At 40.3% G+C, this 18,423-nt stretch overlaps 1 protein-coding gene across 1 annotated transcript in view; it reads right to left on the bottom strand.

The window, feature by feature from the left end:
* pth1r (parathyroid hormone 1 receptor) overlaps positions 1-18,423 on the bottom strand; it is an 86,691-nt gene that overhangs the window by 7,994 nt on the left and 60,274 nt on the right. Inside the window, exons 5-10 of the mRNA XM_021589162.3 lie at positions 17,933-18,027; positions 13,585-13,771; positions 11,585-11,738; positions 6,945-7,005; positions 6,420-6,486; positions 6,145-6,239 (exon numbers count right to left, since the gene is read on the bottom strand). Coding sequence (XP_021444837.3) covers positions 6,145-6,239; positions 6,420-6,486; positions 6,945-7,005; positions 11,585-11,738; positions 13,585-13,771; positions 17,933-18,027 — 659 coding nt within the window. The remainder of the gene's footprint in view (positions 1-6,144; positions 6,240-6,419; positions 6,487-6,944; positions 7,006-11,584; positions 11,739-13,584; positions 13,772-17,932; positions 18,028-18,423) is intronic.

Below are 18,423 nucleotides of genomic sequence, written 5' to 3'. Positions count from 1 at the left end.
TAGCTACTATCTTGTCTCATCGCTACAACTCCTGTACGGGCTCGAAGAGATGAAAGGTTGAAAGTCATCCGATACACAACCCAACCAAGCCGCACTGCTTCTTAACACAGCGCGCATCCAACCCGGAAGCCAGCCGCCCCAATGTGTCGGAGGAAACACCGTGCACCTGGCAACCTTGGTTAGCGCGCACTGCGCCCAGCCCGCCACAGGAGTCGCTGGTGCGCGATGAGACAAGGACATCCCTACCGACCAAGCCCTCCCTAACCCGGACGACGCTAGGCCAATTGTGCATCGCCCCACGGACCTCCCGGTCGCGGCCGGTTACGACAGAGCCTGGGCGTGAACCCAGGGACTCTGATGGCACAGATGGCGCTGCAGTACAGCGCCCTTAACCACTGCGCCACCCGGGAGGCCAAATAACAATATTTCTAAATAGGATCGGGTCAGAAGCATGATATAATAAATCGCATCTCTCATTCAATGAGCATAATGCAATGTGTGCACAAGTAGGCCTAAGGGCTCTTCGGCAGGCGGAATTGATGTCCTATCCAAGATAGTTCATTAAATAGTATACAGTAACCCTACAATAGGCCTAGTTATAACAAACATTTAGCCGATCAAGTTTTTATTGGTTTTAACATGCAAATATTAATCTACACACGTTGCATTCGCATTTTGAAAATGCACTGCATGTTCGAGCCATAGACAATTGGACATTGCCCAAACGTTGGAATAAGATTAGCCTCCCCTCGCCGTTAGTGACTTTGCCACGTCAAAGGTAAACAAACAAACAAACAAACAAACAAACAAACACTGGAAAATAGTCTAGGATACAAGCGGATTCAGCACCAAGGACAGCGATCAGAATTCCTGCGAGTTGACAGTTGAAAACAGACAAAAGTGCAAGATGCTTTTTTAAAAACAAAATGATAAAGGAAAAACAATAAGCAGTCTATTGCAATAACTTAATCTTCCTGAACAGACTTCCTACAGTCACTGACACCTTTCATTGAATGGGCATTGAACATAGGCCTAATGAGTCCAAACTTTTCACAGAATTTGCATGGACAAAAATTATGTCCAATTAAAATAAAAAAACGGGAATGTCAGTTGACTGTTCTGTTGTTTATGATATTTTAATAAAACATTGGCTATAGGCCACTGATTAAGCTGTGCGCCTCCACTGGTAAAATCGATGCCATAACCAATCACATTACCGCTTAGACCAGTTTTTGGTGAGTCTTAAATATCACTAGTAGCGCTGCTTGAAATTGGCACATTTTTAAGGACACACATCTCATATTTCCACCCCTCTCACCTCAGCGCAAGCAAGCTGATATAAGACAGGTAAATTACCAACCCTGGCACCAGGTTTGTAAAATAGCAGAGTTCTGGCTTTTACAAGTTGAAATTGCCAACGTGTGCGTTTGACACTAGTGTCGCCTTAACGCCAGCCCTAGGACTATATGTATGCTCTATTTTTAGTTGAACCCTGGGTTAAATTGAAATAGTTTCATTAATGTGCTCTATTAAACATACCTGTTGGAATGACTTTGATAGCAACAGCGAACCTATTTAGTTATTAAATGATCTCTCAATAATCATCCTCATCTTTTTAAGTTTTTTAAAGTCCTGGATGGGAGACCAAAGGGATAGCTGTAGATAGATCAACTCTCCAGTAGGAGGTGCCGCCAAACGTAGTTTTTTTTTCTGATAATGGATATAACGTTGAAAATCTGAAGTTGTTTCAAATGTATAAATTCAACATACGGTTTGTCTAGCTTGAATAATGGTAACCATGATGACATAATCCTGTGGTTGAAATGTCATCTTCAAAACAACATTGATGACTTTTTGCAAACCCAATGTATTTTCCATGTCACAATACGTTGACAAATTACGCTGAAACAACATTGATTTAACCAGTTTGTGCCCAATGGTTGGTGGCATGTTTTGGTGTGATAAAGATGAAATACTTCTATCAGCATGCTGGAGATAACACAGAATACATTTGTATTTGTATTTATTAAGGATCCCCATTAGGTGCAGCTACTCTTCCTATAGTCCAGCAACATCAAGGCAGTTATATACAATTTAAAATATTACATGCCATTACACTTCATAACATTTTTCACAACACATTAAGTGTGTTCCCTCAGGCAGTGACTATCACATATCTACAATACTAAATCCATGTGTACGTGTGTGTAGAGTGTGTGTCTTATGTGTATATGTGTCTGTGCCTGTGTCTCTTTTCACAGTTCCCGCTGTTCCATAAAGTGTATTTTTATTCGTTTTTTAAAATCTGATTCTACCGCTTGCATTAGTTACCTGATGTGGAATAGAGTTCCATGTAGCCATGGCTCCATGTAGTACTGTGCACCTGCCATAGTCTGTTCTTGACTTGGGGATTGTGAAGAGACCTCCGGTGGCATGTCTTGTGAGGTATGCATGGGTATCCGAGCTGTGAGCTCGTAGTTTAAACAGACATCTTGGTCCATTCATCATGTCAACACTTCTTACAAAAACAAGTAGTGATGAAGTAAATTTCTCCTCCAATTTGAGTCATGAGAGATTTACATGCTGCCCTGTTCTGAGCCAATTAAAATTTTTCTAAGTACCCTTTCATGGCACCTTACCATACGACTGAACAGTAGTCCAGGTTTGACAAAACTAGGGCCTATAGAACCTGCCTTGTTGATAGTGTTGTTAAAAAGGCAGAGCAGCACTTTATTATGGACAGACTTCTCCTCATTTTAGCTACTATTGTATCAACATATTATGATACAGGTTTGACAAGCCATTTAGTAGCTGATGTGTATAGTGTGGAGTCATCCGTATACATAGACACACTGGCTTTACTCAAATCCAGTGGAATGTCATTAGTAAAGATTGAAAAAAGTAAGGGGCCTAGATAGCTGCCCTGGGGAATTCCTGATTCTACCTGCATTATGTTGGATAGGCTTCCATTAAATAACACCCTCTGTGTTCTGTTAGATAGGTAATTCTTTATCCACAATATAGCAGGGGGTGTAAAGCCATAACACATGTTTTTCCATGATTGATAATATCAAAAGCCGCAGTGAAGTCTAACACAGCTCCCACAATCTTTTTATCATAAATTTCTCACAGCCATCAGTCATTTGTGTAAGTGCCGTGCTGAATGTTGACTGTCCTTCCCTATAAGCATGCTGAAAGTGTCAATTTGTTTACAGTAAAATAGCATTCTATCTGGTCAAACAACATTTTTCCCAAAAGTTTACTAAGGGTTGTTAACAGGCTGATTGGTTGGCTATTTGAGCCAGTAAAGGGAGCTTTACTATTCTTGGGTAGCGGAATAAAATTTTGCTTCCCTCCAGGACTAAGGGCAAATACTTTCTAGTAGGCTTAGATGGAAGATATGGCAAATGGGAGTGGCAATATCGTCCACTGTTATCCTCAGTAATTTTCCATTCATTCTCAGGCCCCAGTGGCTTGTCATTGTTGACAGACAATACTTTTTTCACCTCTTCCACACTCATTTTACAGAATTCAAAATTACAATGCTTGTCTTTCATAATTTGATCAGTTATACTTGGATGTTTAGTGTCAGTGTTTGATGTTGGCATGCCATGCGAATCTTGCCAATGAAACACAATTCATTAATAATAATCAATATCAGTGTGTTTCGTGACGAATGAGCCATCTGATTCACTGAATGATGAGTTTGCCTTTTTGCCCAAAATGTAATTTAAGGAGCTCCAAAAAATGTTACTATCATTCTTGATATAATTTATATTTTTTTCATAGTGTAGTTTCTTCTTTTTATTCAGTTTAGTCACATGATTTCTCAGTTTGAAGTATGTTTGCCAATCAGTTGTGCAGCTAGACTTATTTGCCATTCCTTTTGCCTCATCCTTCTCAAACATACAATTTTTCAATTCCTCATCATGCTTATTAGTAACTAGAATAAAACTATTTCATACATGTGTCAAGTGCAGCGTCTGGGTTGCTCCTTTTTACAGACCAACAAGTATTATTTATGTCAACAACATAGGAATCATTACAAAACATTGTGTATAACCTCATACACTATATTAGGCCCAGCCTTTGGAACTAGATATGGCTACTATATTGTGATCCCTACAGCCGATGGATTTGGATACAGCTCTAAAGCAAATTTCTGCAGCATTAGTAAAATGTGATCAATACACGTTGACAATTTAATTCCTGTGCTGTTTGTAACTACCCTGGTAGGTTGACTGATAAGAAGCTTTTTCTTGAGTGGGCAGCTTGATGAAAGCCAGTCAATATTTAAATCACCCAGATAATATCACATACATTATCAAGCATTTCACACGTTATCCAGATACTGACTGTTAGCACTTGGTGGTCTATAGCAGCTTCCCACAATAATAGGCTTTAGGTGAGGCATATGAACCTGTAGGCAGTGCTAACAGTGCTAACAGTATAGCACTGGTTCATAGGCACATGATTGCTGTGTACAATAGCTGTAGGATCAGTAGGAATTCAAGGCAGTTAAAGGGATATACAATGCATTCGGGAAAGTATTCAGACCCCTTGCCTTTTTCCACATTTTGTTACGTTACAGCCTTTTTCTAAAATGGTTAAACAAAAACATTTATCAATGTACACACAATACCCCATAATGTCAAAGCAAAACCTGTTTTTTAGAATTATTTTCAAATGTATGAACCCCCCCCAGAAATATCACATTTAAGTAAGTATTCAGACCCTTTACTCAGTACTTTGCTGACACTACAAGCTTGGCATGCCTGTATTTCGGGAGTTTCTCCCATTATTCTCTGCAGATCCTCTCAAGCTTTATCAGGTTGGATGGGGAGCGTCGCTGCACAGCTATTTTCAGGTCTCCTCAGAGATGTTTGGTCGGGTTCAAGTCTGTGCTCTGGCTGGGTCACTCCAGGACATTCAGAAACTTGTTATGAAGCAACTCCTGTGTTGTCTTGGCTGTGTCCTGAGGGTTGTTGTCATGTTGGAAAGTGAACCTTCACCCCAGTCTGAGGTCCTGAGCACTCTGGAGCAGGTTTCCATCAAGGATCTCTCTGTACTTTGCTCCATTCATCTTTCCCTCGATCCTGACTAGTCTCTGAAAAACATCCCCACAGCATGATGCTCCCACCACCATGCTTCACCATAAGGATGGTGCCAGGTTTCCTCCAGACGTGACGCTTGGCATTCTGGCCAAAGAGTTCAATCTAGGTTTCATCAGACCAGAGAATCTTGTTTCTCATGGTCTGTGAGTCCTTTAGGTGTCATGTGTTTTACTGAGGAGTGGCTTCCGCCTAGCCACTAACTAAAATGCCTGATTGGGAGAGTGCTGCAGAAATGGTTGTCCTTCTGGAAGTGTAGCCCATCTCCATAGAGGAACTTTGGAGCTCTATCAGAGTGACCATCGGGTTCTTGGTCACCTCACTGATCAAGGCCCTTCAGCCCAGATTGCTCAGTTTGGCCGTTCGGCCAGCTCTAGGTAGTGTCTTGGTGGTTCCAAACTTCTTCCATTTAAGAATGATGGAGGCCACAGTGTTCTTGGGGACCTTCAATGTTGCAGACATTTTTTTATTCCCTTCCCCAGATCTGTGCCTTGACACAATCCTGTCTCGGACATCTACGGACAATTACTTCAACCTCATGGATTGGTTTCTGCTCTGACAACTTTGGGACCTTATATAGACAGGTATGTGCCTTTCCAAATCATGTTCAATCAATTGAATTTACTACAGGTGGACTCCAATCAAGTTGTAGAAACATCTCAAGGGTGATCAACGGAAACCGGATTCCCCTAGAGCTACATTTGTTTTATATTTTTAATACATTTGCAAAAACTTAAGAGAAACCTGTTTTCAGGTCGTCATGATGGGTATTGTGTGTAGGTTGACGAGGGAAAAAAAACGATTGTATACATTTTGAAAGAAGCCTGTAACGTAACAAAATGGGTCTGAATACTTTCCGAATGCACTGTACATTAGGTTACTTACATTGTGTCTACCAACGCCCCTGGGGTAATGTACATTTGCTGAAGCATTATGAAAACTCAGCAACACAATGGTAGGGGTTAACTGAGCTGGGCTTGGGCAGACATGTCATGATAAAGCAGGAAGGAACAGTCAGAGCATGACTTCTTACCTGTACTGCTGTCTTGTGTCACATCTGCCAGCATTTGTCTCTCGAAGTTTAGTGGCCAGAACTCGGATTATATTCAGGAACAGCATAAAATTCACCTTTGATAACAGACACAATGACACAATGTAGCACACCAAAGCCCAATATTTCAACTACTAACTCTCTCAGAAAGCCGATAGTGGTAATAATGGTCAGTAATTGTGATAGTTAAACCTGTCAATTGAAAATGTTAAATGCCATTATGCCAATTAACATTTTCAATTGACATGTTTACTTACCACTATTGCTGTTAGAATGGGCACTTGTACAATCCACTTCAGATTGCCTGCACTTAGGTCCCAGCACCTGTAAGTGATAAACAGGGAATTTATGGAAAACAAATATAGATACGCATGATTGTGTAATTAATCGCTTTCAGGAACTAATCTATTTCGGTATATCCTAGTGTAACAACAACACATGGGGAAGTTGGCAACCCTTACAGACTGGTCCTAGGCTCCAAAGTCTTGGCTGGAATTCAATCCAACCTGCCATAGCAATGTTTTACGCATGGTCCTTGTGTACTCTGTGATTTTATATAACCATGTGGAAACAGTTACTACCGTGTAAATACTGCAATGGGGTTTCGATTAAATTGAAGACGTACACTCTGCCTTTAAACATTCTATGAACCTAAGGGGATTCTTGAACACGTTCTAAGTTTCTGTCTCACATTCCCATGAACGATTCTGGCAAATGCACAGTACTGTGCGTTCAGAGCCAACATCAATGATGACAAATTGAGATTACAGCACAATACTTACTCTGTGTCTGCCAAGGTGGCTCTCACACTTGCCCACACTGTCACAAACATAGCTGGGACCCCTGCAAATCAACAACAAACATCAAGATGGGATCTCAAAACAACAACTTCTTGGTGACAGGGGGGCAGTATTGAGTAGCTTGGATGAATAAGGTGCCCAGAGTAAACTGCCTGCTACTCTGTCCCAGATGCTAATATATGTATATTATTAGTAGTATTGGATAGAAAACACTGACGTTTCTAAAACGGTTTGAATGATGTCTGTGAGTATAACAGAACTCATATGGCAGGCGAAAATCAGACAAATCCAACCAGGAAGTGGGAAATCTGAGGTTTGTAGTTTCATTTAAGTGACTGCCTATCCAATATGCTGTGTCTATGGGGCCAGAATGCACTTCCCAAGGCTTCCAGCAGATGTCAACAGTCTTTAGAAAGTTGTTTGAGGCTTCTATTGCGGAAGGGTGTCGAATAAGAGCTGTTTCAACAAGTGGACTAGGCTGAGGCCAATCAGTTGTTTACAGCGCAGTCACGCGAGCGTGCCGTTCCTTCCTTTTTCCTCTGTAATGAATACGCTATTGTCCGGTTGGAATATTATTGAAGATTTATTATAAAAATACCCTAAGGGTTGATTGAAAACATCGTTTGACATGTTTCTACAAACTGTAATGGAACTCTTGACTTTTCGTCTGGATTTTGCGCTCGCGCATTGTGCCTTTGGAATAGTGAACTAAACGGAGGTATTTGGACATAAATATGGATGTAATCGAAGAAAACAAACATTTATTGTGGAAGTGGGAGTCCTGGGAGTGCATTCCGACAAAGATCAAAGGTAAGTGAAGATTTATAATGCTATTTATGACTTTTGTTGACTCAACAACTTGGCGGGTAACTGTATGGCTTGCTTTTGTGGCTGAACGCTGTTCTCAGATTATTGAATATTGTGCTTTTGCCGTGAAGCTTTTTTGAAATCTGACACAGCGGTTGCATTAAGAACAAGTTTATCTTTAATTCTATGTAAAACATGTATCCTTCATCAAAGTTTAAGATGAGTATTTCTGTTATTTGATGTGGCTCTCTGCAATTTCTCCGGATGTTTTGGAGGCATTTCTGAACATGGCGCCAATGTAAACTGAGGTTTTTGGATATAAATATGAACTTGATCGAACAAAACATACATGTATTGTGTAACATTGAGTCCTGGGAGTGTCATCTGATGAAGATCGTCAAAGGTTAGTGATTAATTTTATCTATATTTCTGCTTTTTGTGACACTTCTCTTTGGTTAGAAAATGGCTGAATGCTTTCTGTGACTAGTTGCTGACCAAACATAATGACATGTTCTGCTTTCGCCGAAAAGCCTTTTTGAAATCGGACACTGTGGTTGGATTAACGAGAAGTGTATCTTTAAAATGGTGTAAAATACTTGTATGGTTCAGGAATTTTTATTATGAGATTTCTGTTGTTTTGAATTTGGTGCCCTGCACTTTCACTGGCTGTTGGCGAGGTGGGACTCTAGCGTCCCGAACGATCCCAGAGAGGTTAACAGCTGAGACCCCTGCAAAACAGATTATAGTGATCTATAAAATCACACAAATATTGATTAAACACAAAATACAGCAATTTCCTTCCAATTATTATAGTGGGTTCAAGTCAAAATTTGCCTTGTAATATACTGTTAATATAGCGAGGCAATTGGGCGACACAGCATCCACATTGTATGCGCTGTGCTTACATAACCGTTACGCACAGTGTGTACAATGCAGGAGCCGTACAGCCTAGCTCTCTGAACTATTCTTGAGTTCTGCGTATAACAGTATTCACACCATGTGTGAAAACATTGAATAGTTAATAATGATCAAACAAAATTCAGCTGTCCGTGAAATATTATACGAAACATTATGACATAGGAAATGCTTTTCAAATGAATTGATTAATACAGTTGAAGTCGGAAGTTTACATACACTTAGGTTGGAGTCATTAACACTCATTTTTCAACCACTCTTCAAATTTCTTGTTAACAAACTATAGTTTTGGCAAGTTGGTTAGGACATCTACTTTGTTTATGACAAGGAATTTTTCCAACAATTGTTTACAGACAGATTATTTCACTGTATCACAATTCCAGTGGATCAGAAGTTTACATACACTAAGTTGACTGTGCCTTTAAACAGCTTGGAAAATTCCAGAAAATTATGTCATGGCTTTAGAAGCTTCTGACAGGCTAATTGACATAATTTGAGACAATTGGAGCTGTACCTGTGGATGTATTTCAAGGCCTACCTTCAAACTCAGTGCCTCTTTGCTTGACATCATGGGAAAATCAAAAGAAAATCAGCCAAGACCTCAGAAAAAAATTGTAGACCACCACAAGTCTGGGTCATCCTTGGGAGCAATTTCCAAATACTTGAAGGTACCATGTTCATCTGTACAAACAATAGTACGCAAGTATAAACACCATGAGACCACGCAGCCGTCATACCGCTCAGGAAGGAGACACGTTCTGTCTCCTAGAGATGAACGTACTGTGGTCCGAAAAGTGCAAAACAATCCCAGAACAACAGCAAAGGACCTTGTGAAGATGCTGGAGGAAACAGGTACAAAAGTATCTATATCCACAGTAAAACAAGTCCAAAATCGACATAACCTGAAAGGCCGCTCAGCAAGGAAGAAGCCACTGCTCCAAAACCGCCATAAAAGAAACAGACTACGGTTTGCAACTGCACATGGGGACAAAGATCATACTTTTTGGAGAAATGTCCTTTGGTTTGATGAAACAAAAATAGAACTGTTTGGCCATAATGACCATCGTTATGTTTGGGAGGAAAAATGGGGAGGTTTGCAAGCTGAAGAAACACCATCCCAAACGTGAAGCACGGGGGTGGTAGCATCATTTTGTGGGGGTGCTTTGCTGCAGGAGGGACTGGTGCACTTCACAAAATAGATGGCATCATGAGGTGGGAAAATTATGTGGATATGTTGGAACTCCCCATCCCGGACCCGGGAGCGTAATCATCAACTGACACTAATTAGCGTAACGCAACGGACATAAATATTACTAGAAAATATTAATATTCATGAAATCACAAGTGAAATATATTGAAACACAGCTTAGCCTTTTGTTAATCACCCTGTCATCTCAGATTTTGAATATATGCTTTACAGCCAAAGCAAGACAAGCATTTGTGTAAGTTTATCGATAGCCTAGCATAGCATTATGCCTAGCTAGCAGCAGGCAACCTGGTCACGAAATTCACAAAAGCAATCAAATTAAATTGTTTACCTTTGATGAGCTTCGGATGTTTTCACTCACAAGACTCCCAGTTAGATAGCAAATGTTCCTTTTTTCCAAAAATATTATTTTTGTAGCCGAAATAACTCCGTTAGTTCTTCACGTTTGGCAGAGATTTCGACCAGAAATTAAGGTCACTATAACGCCGAAAAATATTCCAAATTAGCTCCATAATATCGACAGAAACATGGCAATCGTTGTTTATAATCAATCCTCAAGGTGTTTTTCAAATATCTATTCGATAATATATCAACCGGGACAGATGGCTTCTTAGTAGGAAAGAGAGAAACAATGGCCGCATTTGTCCCTTATGCACAAAACACTGAGAGACTCCAGCTGACCACTGACGCAATGTTGACGTTCAGGCTCATTGTTCAAAATAAAAGCCTGAAACTATGTATTGTGACACTAGACACATCAGGGAAGCCATAGAAAAAGGAATCTGGTTGATATCTCATTCACTGCTCAATAGGGACGCATAGGAACGCAGAGCTTTCTAAATAAGAGTCCCTTCCGGATTGGATGTTTCTCAGGCTTTCGCCTGTAATATCAGTTCTGTTCTACTCACAGACAATGTTTTTACAGTTTTGGAAACTTTAGAGTGTTTTCTATCCTAAGTTGTCAATTATATGCATATTCTAGCATCCTGTCCTGACAAAATAGCCTGTTTACTTTGGGAACGTTATTTTTCCAAAAATGAAAATAATGCAAGAAGTTAAAGCATCATCAGTCGAAGTTTAAGCTTGGTCGCAAATGGGCCTTCCAAATGGACAATAACCCCAAGCATACTTCCAAAGTTGTGGCATTGGAGTGGCCATCACAAAGCCCTGACCTCAATCCTATAGAACATTTGTGGGCAGAACTGAAAAAGAGTGTGCTAGCAAGGAGGCCTACAAACCTGACTCAGTTACAATAGCTCTGTCAGGACGAATGGGCCACAATCCACCCAACCTATTGTGGGAAGCTTGTGGAAGGCTACCCAAAACGCTTGACCCAAGTTAAACAATTTAAAGGCAATGCTACCAAATACTAATTGAATGTATGTAAACTTCTGACCCACTGGGAATGTGATGAAAGAAATAAAAGCTGAAATAAATCATTCTCTCTACTATTATTCTGACATTTCACATTCTTAAAATAAAGTGTTGATCCTAATTGACCTAAGACAGGGAATTTTTACTAGGATTAAATGTCAGGAATGGTGAGTAACTGAGTTTAAATGTATTGGCTAACGTGTATGTACACTTCCGACTTCAACTCTGCGTGTTTTTTTAAAGGTGTTAATTTAAGCTTATTTATTTCATTTGTAGCAGTGAATCTGCAGTAAAAAAAAAAATCTATGACATCACATACCCCATCCAATCAAAGTGAATCCCCAGAGGTACTTCCTGTCTGAGAAGAAGGTCATGAAGATGAGGCTGTGGAGGTACAAGCCCTCTACTAGGATCCAGTAGTAGTTGGTGGCCAGGAAATACAGGAACAGGGTCACTGCTAATTTACAGCCAATCTAAAGGAAACACAACAGACAAATACATCTAATATACTGAATTTACTAAATACAATATGGCTATTTCATGGTCACAAGCACAAGGTTCTTTGTGTAGTGACCTGAAGCCATACATGTTGAATCTGTAGATTCCATTCTTGCTTTGCACTGTTATATACTGCTTGGCTTGTGTGACATACAGAAACACTAAGGGTAGTGTGTACATTGACAACTGTATATTCACTTTGCAGGGAGTAAACCAACATTCAAGCCTCTCCATGATGAAACTTCTAGGTTCCAAGCACGGTTTTTAAATTTAAAGATGTATTCTAATCCAATTAATACCGTGTGTTGCTCAAACCTGGAGAGGTTGATAAAATACACAGGGAATTAAACAACAGGGAATTTCTGGAAGTTTAGCCTGTGTTCGCCCTAAGGGATGCCAACCTCTCTGCCTCTGTCTGTCCTACTCAGTGGTGTAGTGGTCCCTGGAGAAGTGGGTATACTCAAATTTGTCCATCCCCCCCCAAACGGCCCACCCAAAGAGGTTTAAGCCTATCATTGGCGTCACTATATTTTTCTGGTTCCTTAAATTGTATGAAACCTTGACGTTTTACTTCATATTATGAGGCATGTCTTACCTTGTTTCAAAGTAACCTAAATCCAAAATCTCACCATAGAAACATGGAGGCAATTATTTTATAAAGACTTCTCATTTCCGCTCTCCTGTTCTATTGTTTTTCAAATAAACGTTCATTGTCTGGCAGCCAAAGATATAATCCTTGTCATATTAGCAACCCATAATAGTTGTTGCATCGTTAGATCTCCCCTCTTTCTAAATGTCCATCTCAGGACAGAGTGCAATTTTCCCGCAAATTGCATTTTGGAACATTTGCGCGTAGGCCTACCGCAGTGTGCACATTGCTGCGCTTAAAACGTGAAGAACTAAACGTTTATCAACATTTTAAGCTAAACATTCTGATCGGTTCCATCAGGCTTATTAATTGATGAGGCGTATACCTCCATTACTGGTCCTAATGTACAGTACCAGTCAAATGTTTGGACACACCTACTCATTCAAGGTTTTTCTTAATTTTTTGGACTATTTTCTACATTGTAGAATAATAGTGAAGACATCAAAACTATGAAATAACACACGTGGAATCATGTAGTGACCAAAAACGTTTTCAACAAATCAAAATATGTTATATTTGAGATTCTTAAATTTGCCACCTTTTGCCTTGATGACAGCTTTGCACACTCGTGGCACTCTCTCAACCAGCTTCTATTATTCTATTATACAATGTAGAAAATATTAAAAATAAAGAAAAACCCTGGAATGAGTAGGTGTGCCCACACTTTTGACTGGTGCTGTTTGTAGCTGCTTCCTTCAGCCTGGCTTGCACACTCTAACTATTGATAATATGCGCGAGCCAAGAGAGACTTATCCTCTTAGCTTTTTCTCCTACCACCTGCTCTTTCTTATCCAGTTTTATAAACCAGACTTTCTTTGTGGCAAGTCTTTACAAATAGCATTGATTTAGCTTATTTAGAAATGCTGCGAGAGACCGTAATAAAACAAGCAAAATGAAAAGCCTCAAGAGTCATGTGTACTGAATGCTGGAAAGACTTTAGCAACTCATATCGAATATTGATCCCTATCTCCTTAGAGGACGGCCTTTTACAATGATCCAACACATTTAGAACAGACGCTTCACAAAAACAGTCAGAACCGTATTTATGAAAATGTGTTGTACGTAAATAATTACACAGGTGCCTTGGTCAATAACTTCACTACCTTAGCCTGGTACTTACTATTCTCACGTATTAAACCTCCTATAGCTTGGGGACAATGTTAGGTACTTACAAACTGGGTTTTGTTAGCTGGAGGAGCCTCAGTGATGGACTTGAGATCTTCCACACTGACTCTCTCCATGTCCTCTAGGGCAGAACCAGAGTACAGCACCACATCCTTTATGAAGATGCTGATGCCTCGCAGCATGAAAGACACAAACAGGTGCATGTGGATGTAGTTCCTGGTACAATGCAACCGCCTGGATAAGTGGAGAGGAGGAGATAATTATATAAACATTTAAAAAAAAGATATAATCTTCACAGTGACAAGCCATAGTCGTGTTGTGGTAATACTAGGTCATACTATTGGCTTACTCAAACCAAAGGCAATCAGTGAGAAAAATACAGAAATGCACGTGCAAAACTTCTGAGAAACTGACGGTACTAAGCCGTTAATACACTAGGAACCCATGTTTAAATCTTATCAAGGTGGTAAGTGTGTGGAGGGGGGAGGGGGGGAGAGTTTTCTACATGTTTGTATGTACAGTACCAGTCAAACATTTGGACATAGATACTCATTCCAGGGTTTTTCTTTATTTTTACCATTTTCTACATTGTATAATAATAGTGAAGACATCAAAACTATGAAATAACACATATGTAGTAACCAAAAAAATGTGTTGAACAAATCAAAATATATTTTATATTTGAGATTCTTCAAAGTAGACACCCTTTCTGCAAAGCTGTCATCAAAGCACTCTTGGCATTCTCTATTTGGTGAAAGACAAAGTCCATAATACGGCAAGTACAGCTCAAATAAGCAAAGAGAAACGACAATCCATCAGTACACTACAGAAAATGTCAAGAATTTTTTACATTTCTTCAAGTGCAGTCACAAAAACCATCACAAGCTATGACGAAACTGGCTCTCACGAGGACCGCCACAGGAATGGAAGACCCAGAGTTACCTCTGCTGCAGAGGATAAGTTCATTAGAGTTAACTGTATCTCAGATTGCAGCCCCAATAATTGCTGGACAGAGTTTGAGTAACAGACACATCTCAACATCAACTGTTCAGAGAAGACTGTGTGAATCAGGCCTTCATGGTTGAATTTCTGCAACAACAAAAAAACACTACTAAAGGACACCAGTAAGAAGAGACTTCCTTCGGCTAAGAAACACGAGGAATGGACATTAGACCAGTGGAAATCTGTCCTTTGGTCTGATGAGTCCAAATTTGAGATTTTTGGTTCCAACCACCGTGTCTTTGTGAGACTCAGAGTAGGTGAACAGATGATCTCCGCGTGTGTGGTTCCCACCATGAAGCATGGAAGAGGAGGTGTGATGGTGCTTTGCTGGTGACAGTGCCTGTTATTTATTTAGATTTCAAGGCACACTTAACCAGCATGGCTACCACAGCATTCTGCAGCGACACGCCAACCCATCTGGTTCGCGCTCAGTGGGACTATCAATTGTTTTGCAACAGGACAATGACCCAACACACCGCCAGGCTGTGTAAGGGCTATTTGACCAAGAAGGAGAGTGATGGAGTGTCAGATGACCTGGCCTCCACAATAACCCAACCTCAACCCAATTGAGATGGTTTGGGATGAGTTGGACCGCAGAATGAAGGAAAAGCAGCCAACAAGTGCTCAGCATATGTGGGAACTCCTTCAATACTGTTGGAAAAGCATTCCAGGGAAAGCTGGTTGAGAGAATGCCAAGCGTTTGCAAAGCTGTCATCAAGGCAAAGGGTGTCTACTTTGATGAATCTAAAATATATTTTGATTTGTTTAACTCTTTTTCATATGTGTTATTTCATAGTTTTGATATCTTCACTATTATTATACAATGTAGAAAAACCCTTGAATGAGTAGGTGTGTCCAAACTTTTGACTGGTACTGTATGTGTGCGCACGTACATGTGCGTATATATGTGTGTGTGTGTTTGTGTGTGCACGTGTGTTTGTATTTTCACACTCTTCAGAACAATACTCATCCTAATTAGAGCCAGCTGAATTCCGCGCTGACTATAACACATTCTTGCGATTTAGGGGCTTGAAAAGCACAAATATTGAATTGCAGGGCTCAAAGTGAGCTGTAAAAACAAAATTGCAAGCATGTGTTGAGCAGATCCAAGAGCATGCGTATTTCCTCCCAGACAAGCAAAAGTTTATCTGTCACATTATCCTCAAAACATCCCTTGCCAACATTGAAGGGAGCATTTGATGAGGTTGGCATCGGCTTGTATTGTGTTGTCAATACACAGACTATACCAAACTAGAAACGGTTATCTATATTCTGACATTTGCCTTCATGTCAATCCAAGCATTTCTCAGACACCCAATGTAGGTAACAAATTTTATCCTCCAGCGCTATAAAATGATTACTGATCATGAGGCCAATTTAGCTAAGAATATTCTAAAAACGTTTATCAGTGTAGTGATGGGGGAACAAATCGATACAGTTACATATTATTTTGGACAATATTTTATTGATACTTTGACTCCAAGTATCGATTGGTAGATAGCGCTATTTGGCGCTAGTCGGCTGTACCTGCACCAAAACTCTGGTATTTTTCATTCCATAGCTTGTTCTCCAATATCTTTCGAATAACGAGCCATTATGTTTTCATATTTCCATGACTGATGGAATTTCCTCATGTTCTCTCGTCTCTCTGCAGCAGACAGATAGTGAGCATTATTTTTGGGACATCAAATCGCAATAACATGTCATAAAAAATTGAGAGAATCGCAATATACATCGTATCAGCACGTAAGTATCGTGATAATATCATACTGGGAGGTCCCTGGCAATTCCCAGCCCTATATCAGTGTATTACTGTGGCAAGCAGTGAGTATATATATATATATATATATATATATATAACAAGTAACCGCAGAAAACTCATGAATCATTATTTGCTTGTGTCTAACCTCCGCAGTCAAACCCATTACTGCATTTTAGTAATTTATCAGACGCCCTTATCCAAACCGACTTAAAAGAGCAATTAGGGTTAAGTGCCTTGCTCAAGGGTACACCGGCAGATTTTCCCCTAATTGGCTTAGGGATTACTGGCCCAATGCTCTTAACCACTAAGCTACCTGCTACCTCTAAACTGGCTATTAAGATATTGGACAAGCTCTCCTTTGGGGAACTTTGATTTGTGAAGTGGTGAGGGAAACTAATTTGTGAACAGGAAGAAGGATAAACACCAGTGCTAATGTGCAGTATGCATCCCTCTCGGTCTCTCCACAGAAAACATTTATGAACCTGCCTCTCCTGTGTCTGACATGTTAAAAGGGAAGAGGGAGACGGAGCTGGAGTGCTCCTGAATGTGCTGCTGGGACGTCAGCCCAGACCCCCGGGGACCCTCGAGACGTGTGTTTAAACTAATTTGGCCTGTAGATTTCCTGGTGCCAGTTTAGGGTCTCTCTCTCTCTCTTAAAACATTCACTCCCTTCTGAGAAGCCTGGCTTAGGCTCTAAGTCACGTTGTAAACACAACTTTACACCAATTCCTGGACTTGACACTCTCCCGCCGCTAAACAAAAATTTGTAAATAATGGGGAGGTTTCCTTGCATTAATCACCTGAAAGAAAAATGAAACGATTCAATGTAAAATGTCAAACAAATTCAACCTTGTGTGCAAGGATTAGTGTTCATGCTGCTGAATTTGAGTAATTCATTTTTGGGCTAAGGCAATGATAAGAACAAAAGTAACTGTCTCTAGAAAATCCAACCAAATTCACTACATATCAAATTGACTGTCAGAATTAATTTGCCAATCTATTTCTCTTCCAGCCTGACTTAAAGGCTTCTGCCCGGACATGACAGAATATTAATTAGGCTGAAACTGCGCACCACACCTGATATTCATTTTTATTTAAGTAAGCAAGTCAGTTAAGAACAAATTATTATTTACAATGACGGCCTACCGGGGAACAGTGGGTTAACAGCCTTGTTCAGGGGTAGAACGACAGATTCCTACCTTGTCAGCCCAGGGATTCGATCCAGCAACCTTTCGGTTACTGGCTCAACCACTAGGCTACCTGCCGCCCATATCTTCATGTAAACATACCACCAAGTATATATAATAACAATACGCACTAACCACGGCTTTCTCTGGGGTCTGAGATGAATAAGTATGAAAATAACAAAGAATATACAGTAAATGCCAGCAAGATGAGGCACGATTCACAATTACACGCTGGCTCCAAGGCAACAACCTCAAAAGGCAGCCACCTCTAATCCTTTTAAAAGTCAAACGCTCATGGAAAAGCAAAGGTAAAACATTATACAAACACATTTTGCAGGCTTTGTCTCTTTGTTTCACCACACAAAACATTCGATGAGAGATTTGGTGGGAGATACAATATGGACTGAGGAAGGAATTTTCCCAATGACAACAAGTACTACTCACCGGAAATAACCCAGGATGATCACAGCCACCATAAGTGATCCCAGAGAGATGGAGTAGCCCACTGTGTAGATGAGGTACAAACGGTCAAATACTTCCTGTTGAGAGAGAAGGTCGTATGAAGGAGAAATGTTAAGAGAGACGGAGTAGCCCACTGTGTAGATGAGGTACAAACGGTCAAATACTTCCTGTTGAGAGAGACAAGGTCATATGAAGGAGAGATATTGTTAGTCGTATCAGGAGGCAGGTCAGGAGTGAACTGTCTACTCAGAAGTGTTGGCCTACTTACAGTAGCCTGTTTGAGGAAGTGATAGATGTTTGACAGGTGTGCCTGGTGTGCTACATTGATTGTTTCACAACATAAAAGTCATTGACCCAGGACATTCCAATTACACAATATTGTCCCCATAAATCTGCTGAACGCGTTCATGGGGTCTCTGTGCCTCAATGTTTGAGCCTTTATAGAGGCACTGAGGATAATGTTACTCACGGCA

This window comes from Oncorhynchus mykiss, chromosome 28, assembly GCF_057628025.1.
Source record: "Oncorhynchus mykiss isolate SJ-2025 chromosome 28, ASM5762802v1, whole genome shotgun sequence".
NCBI classification, from domain to species: Eukaryota; Metazoa; Chordata; class Actinopteri; order Salmoniformes; family Salmonidae; genus Oncorhynchus; species Oncorhynchus mykiss.
Note: the sequence above shows the minus strand (reverse complement) of the source record. Positions and strands in the feature narration are given on the sequence as shown.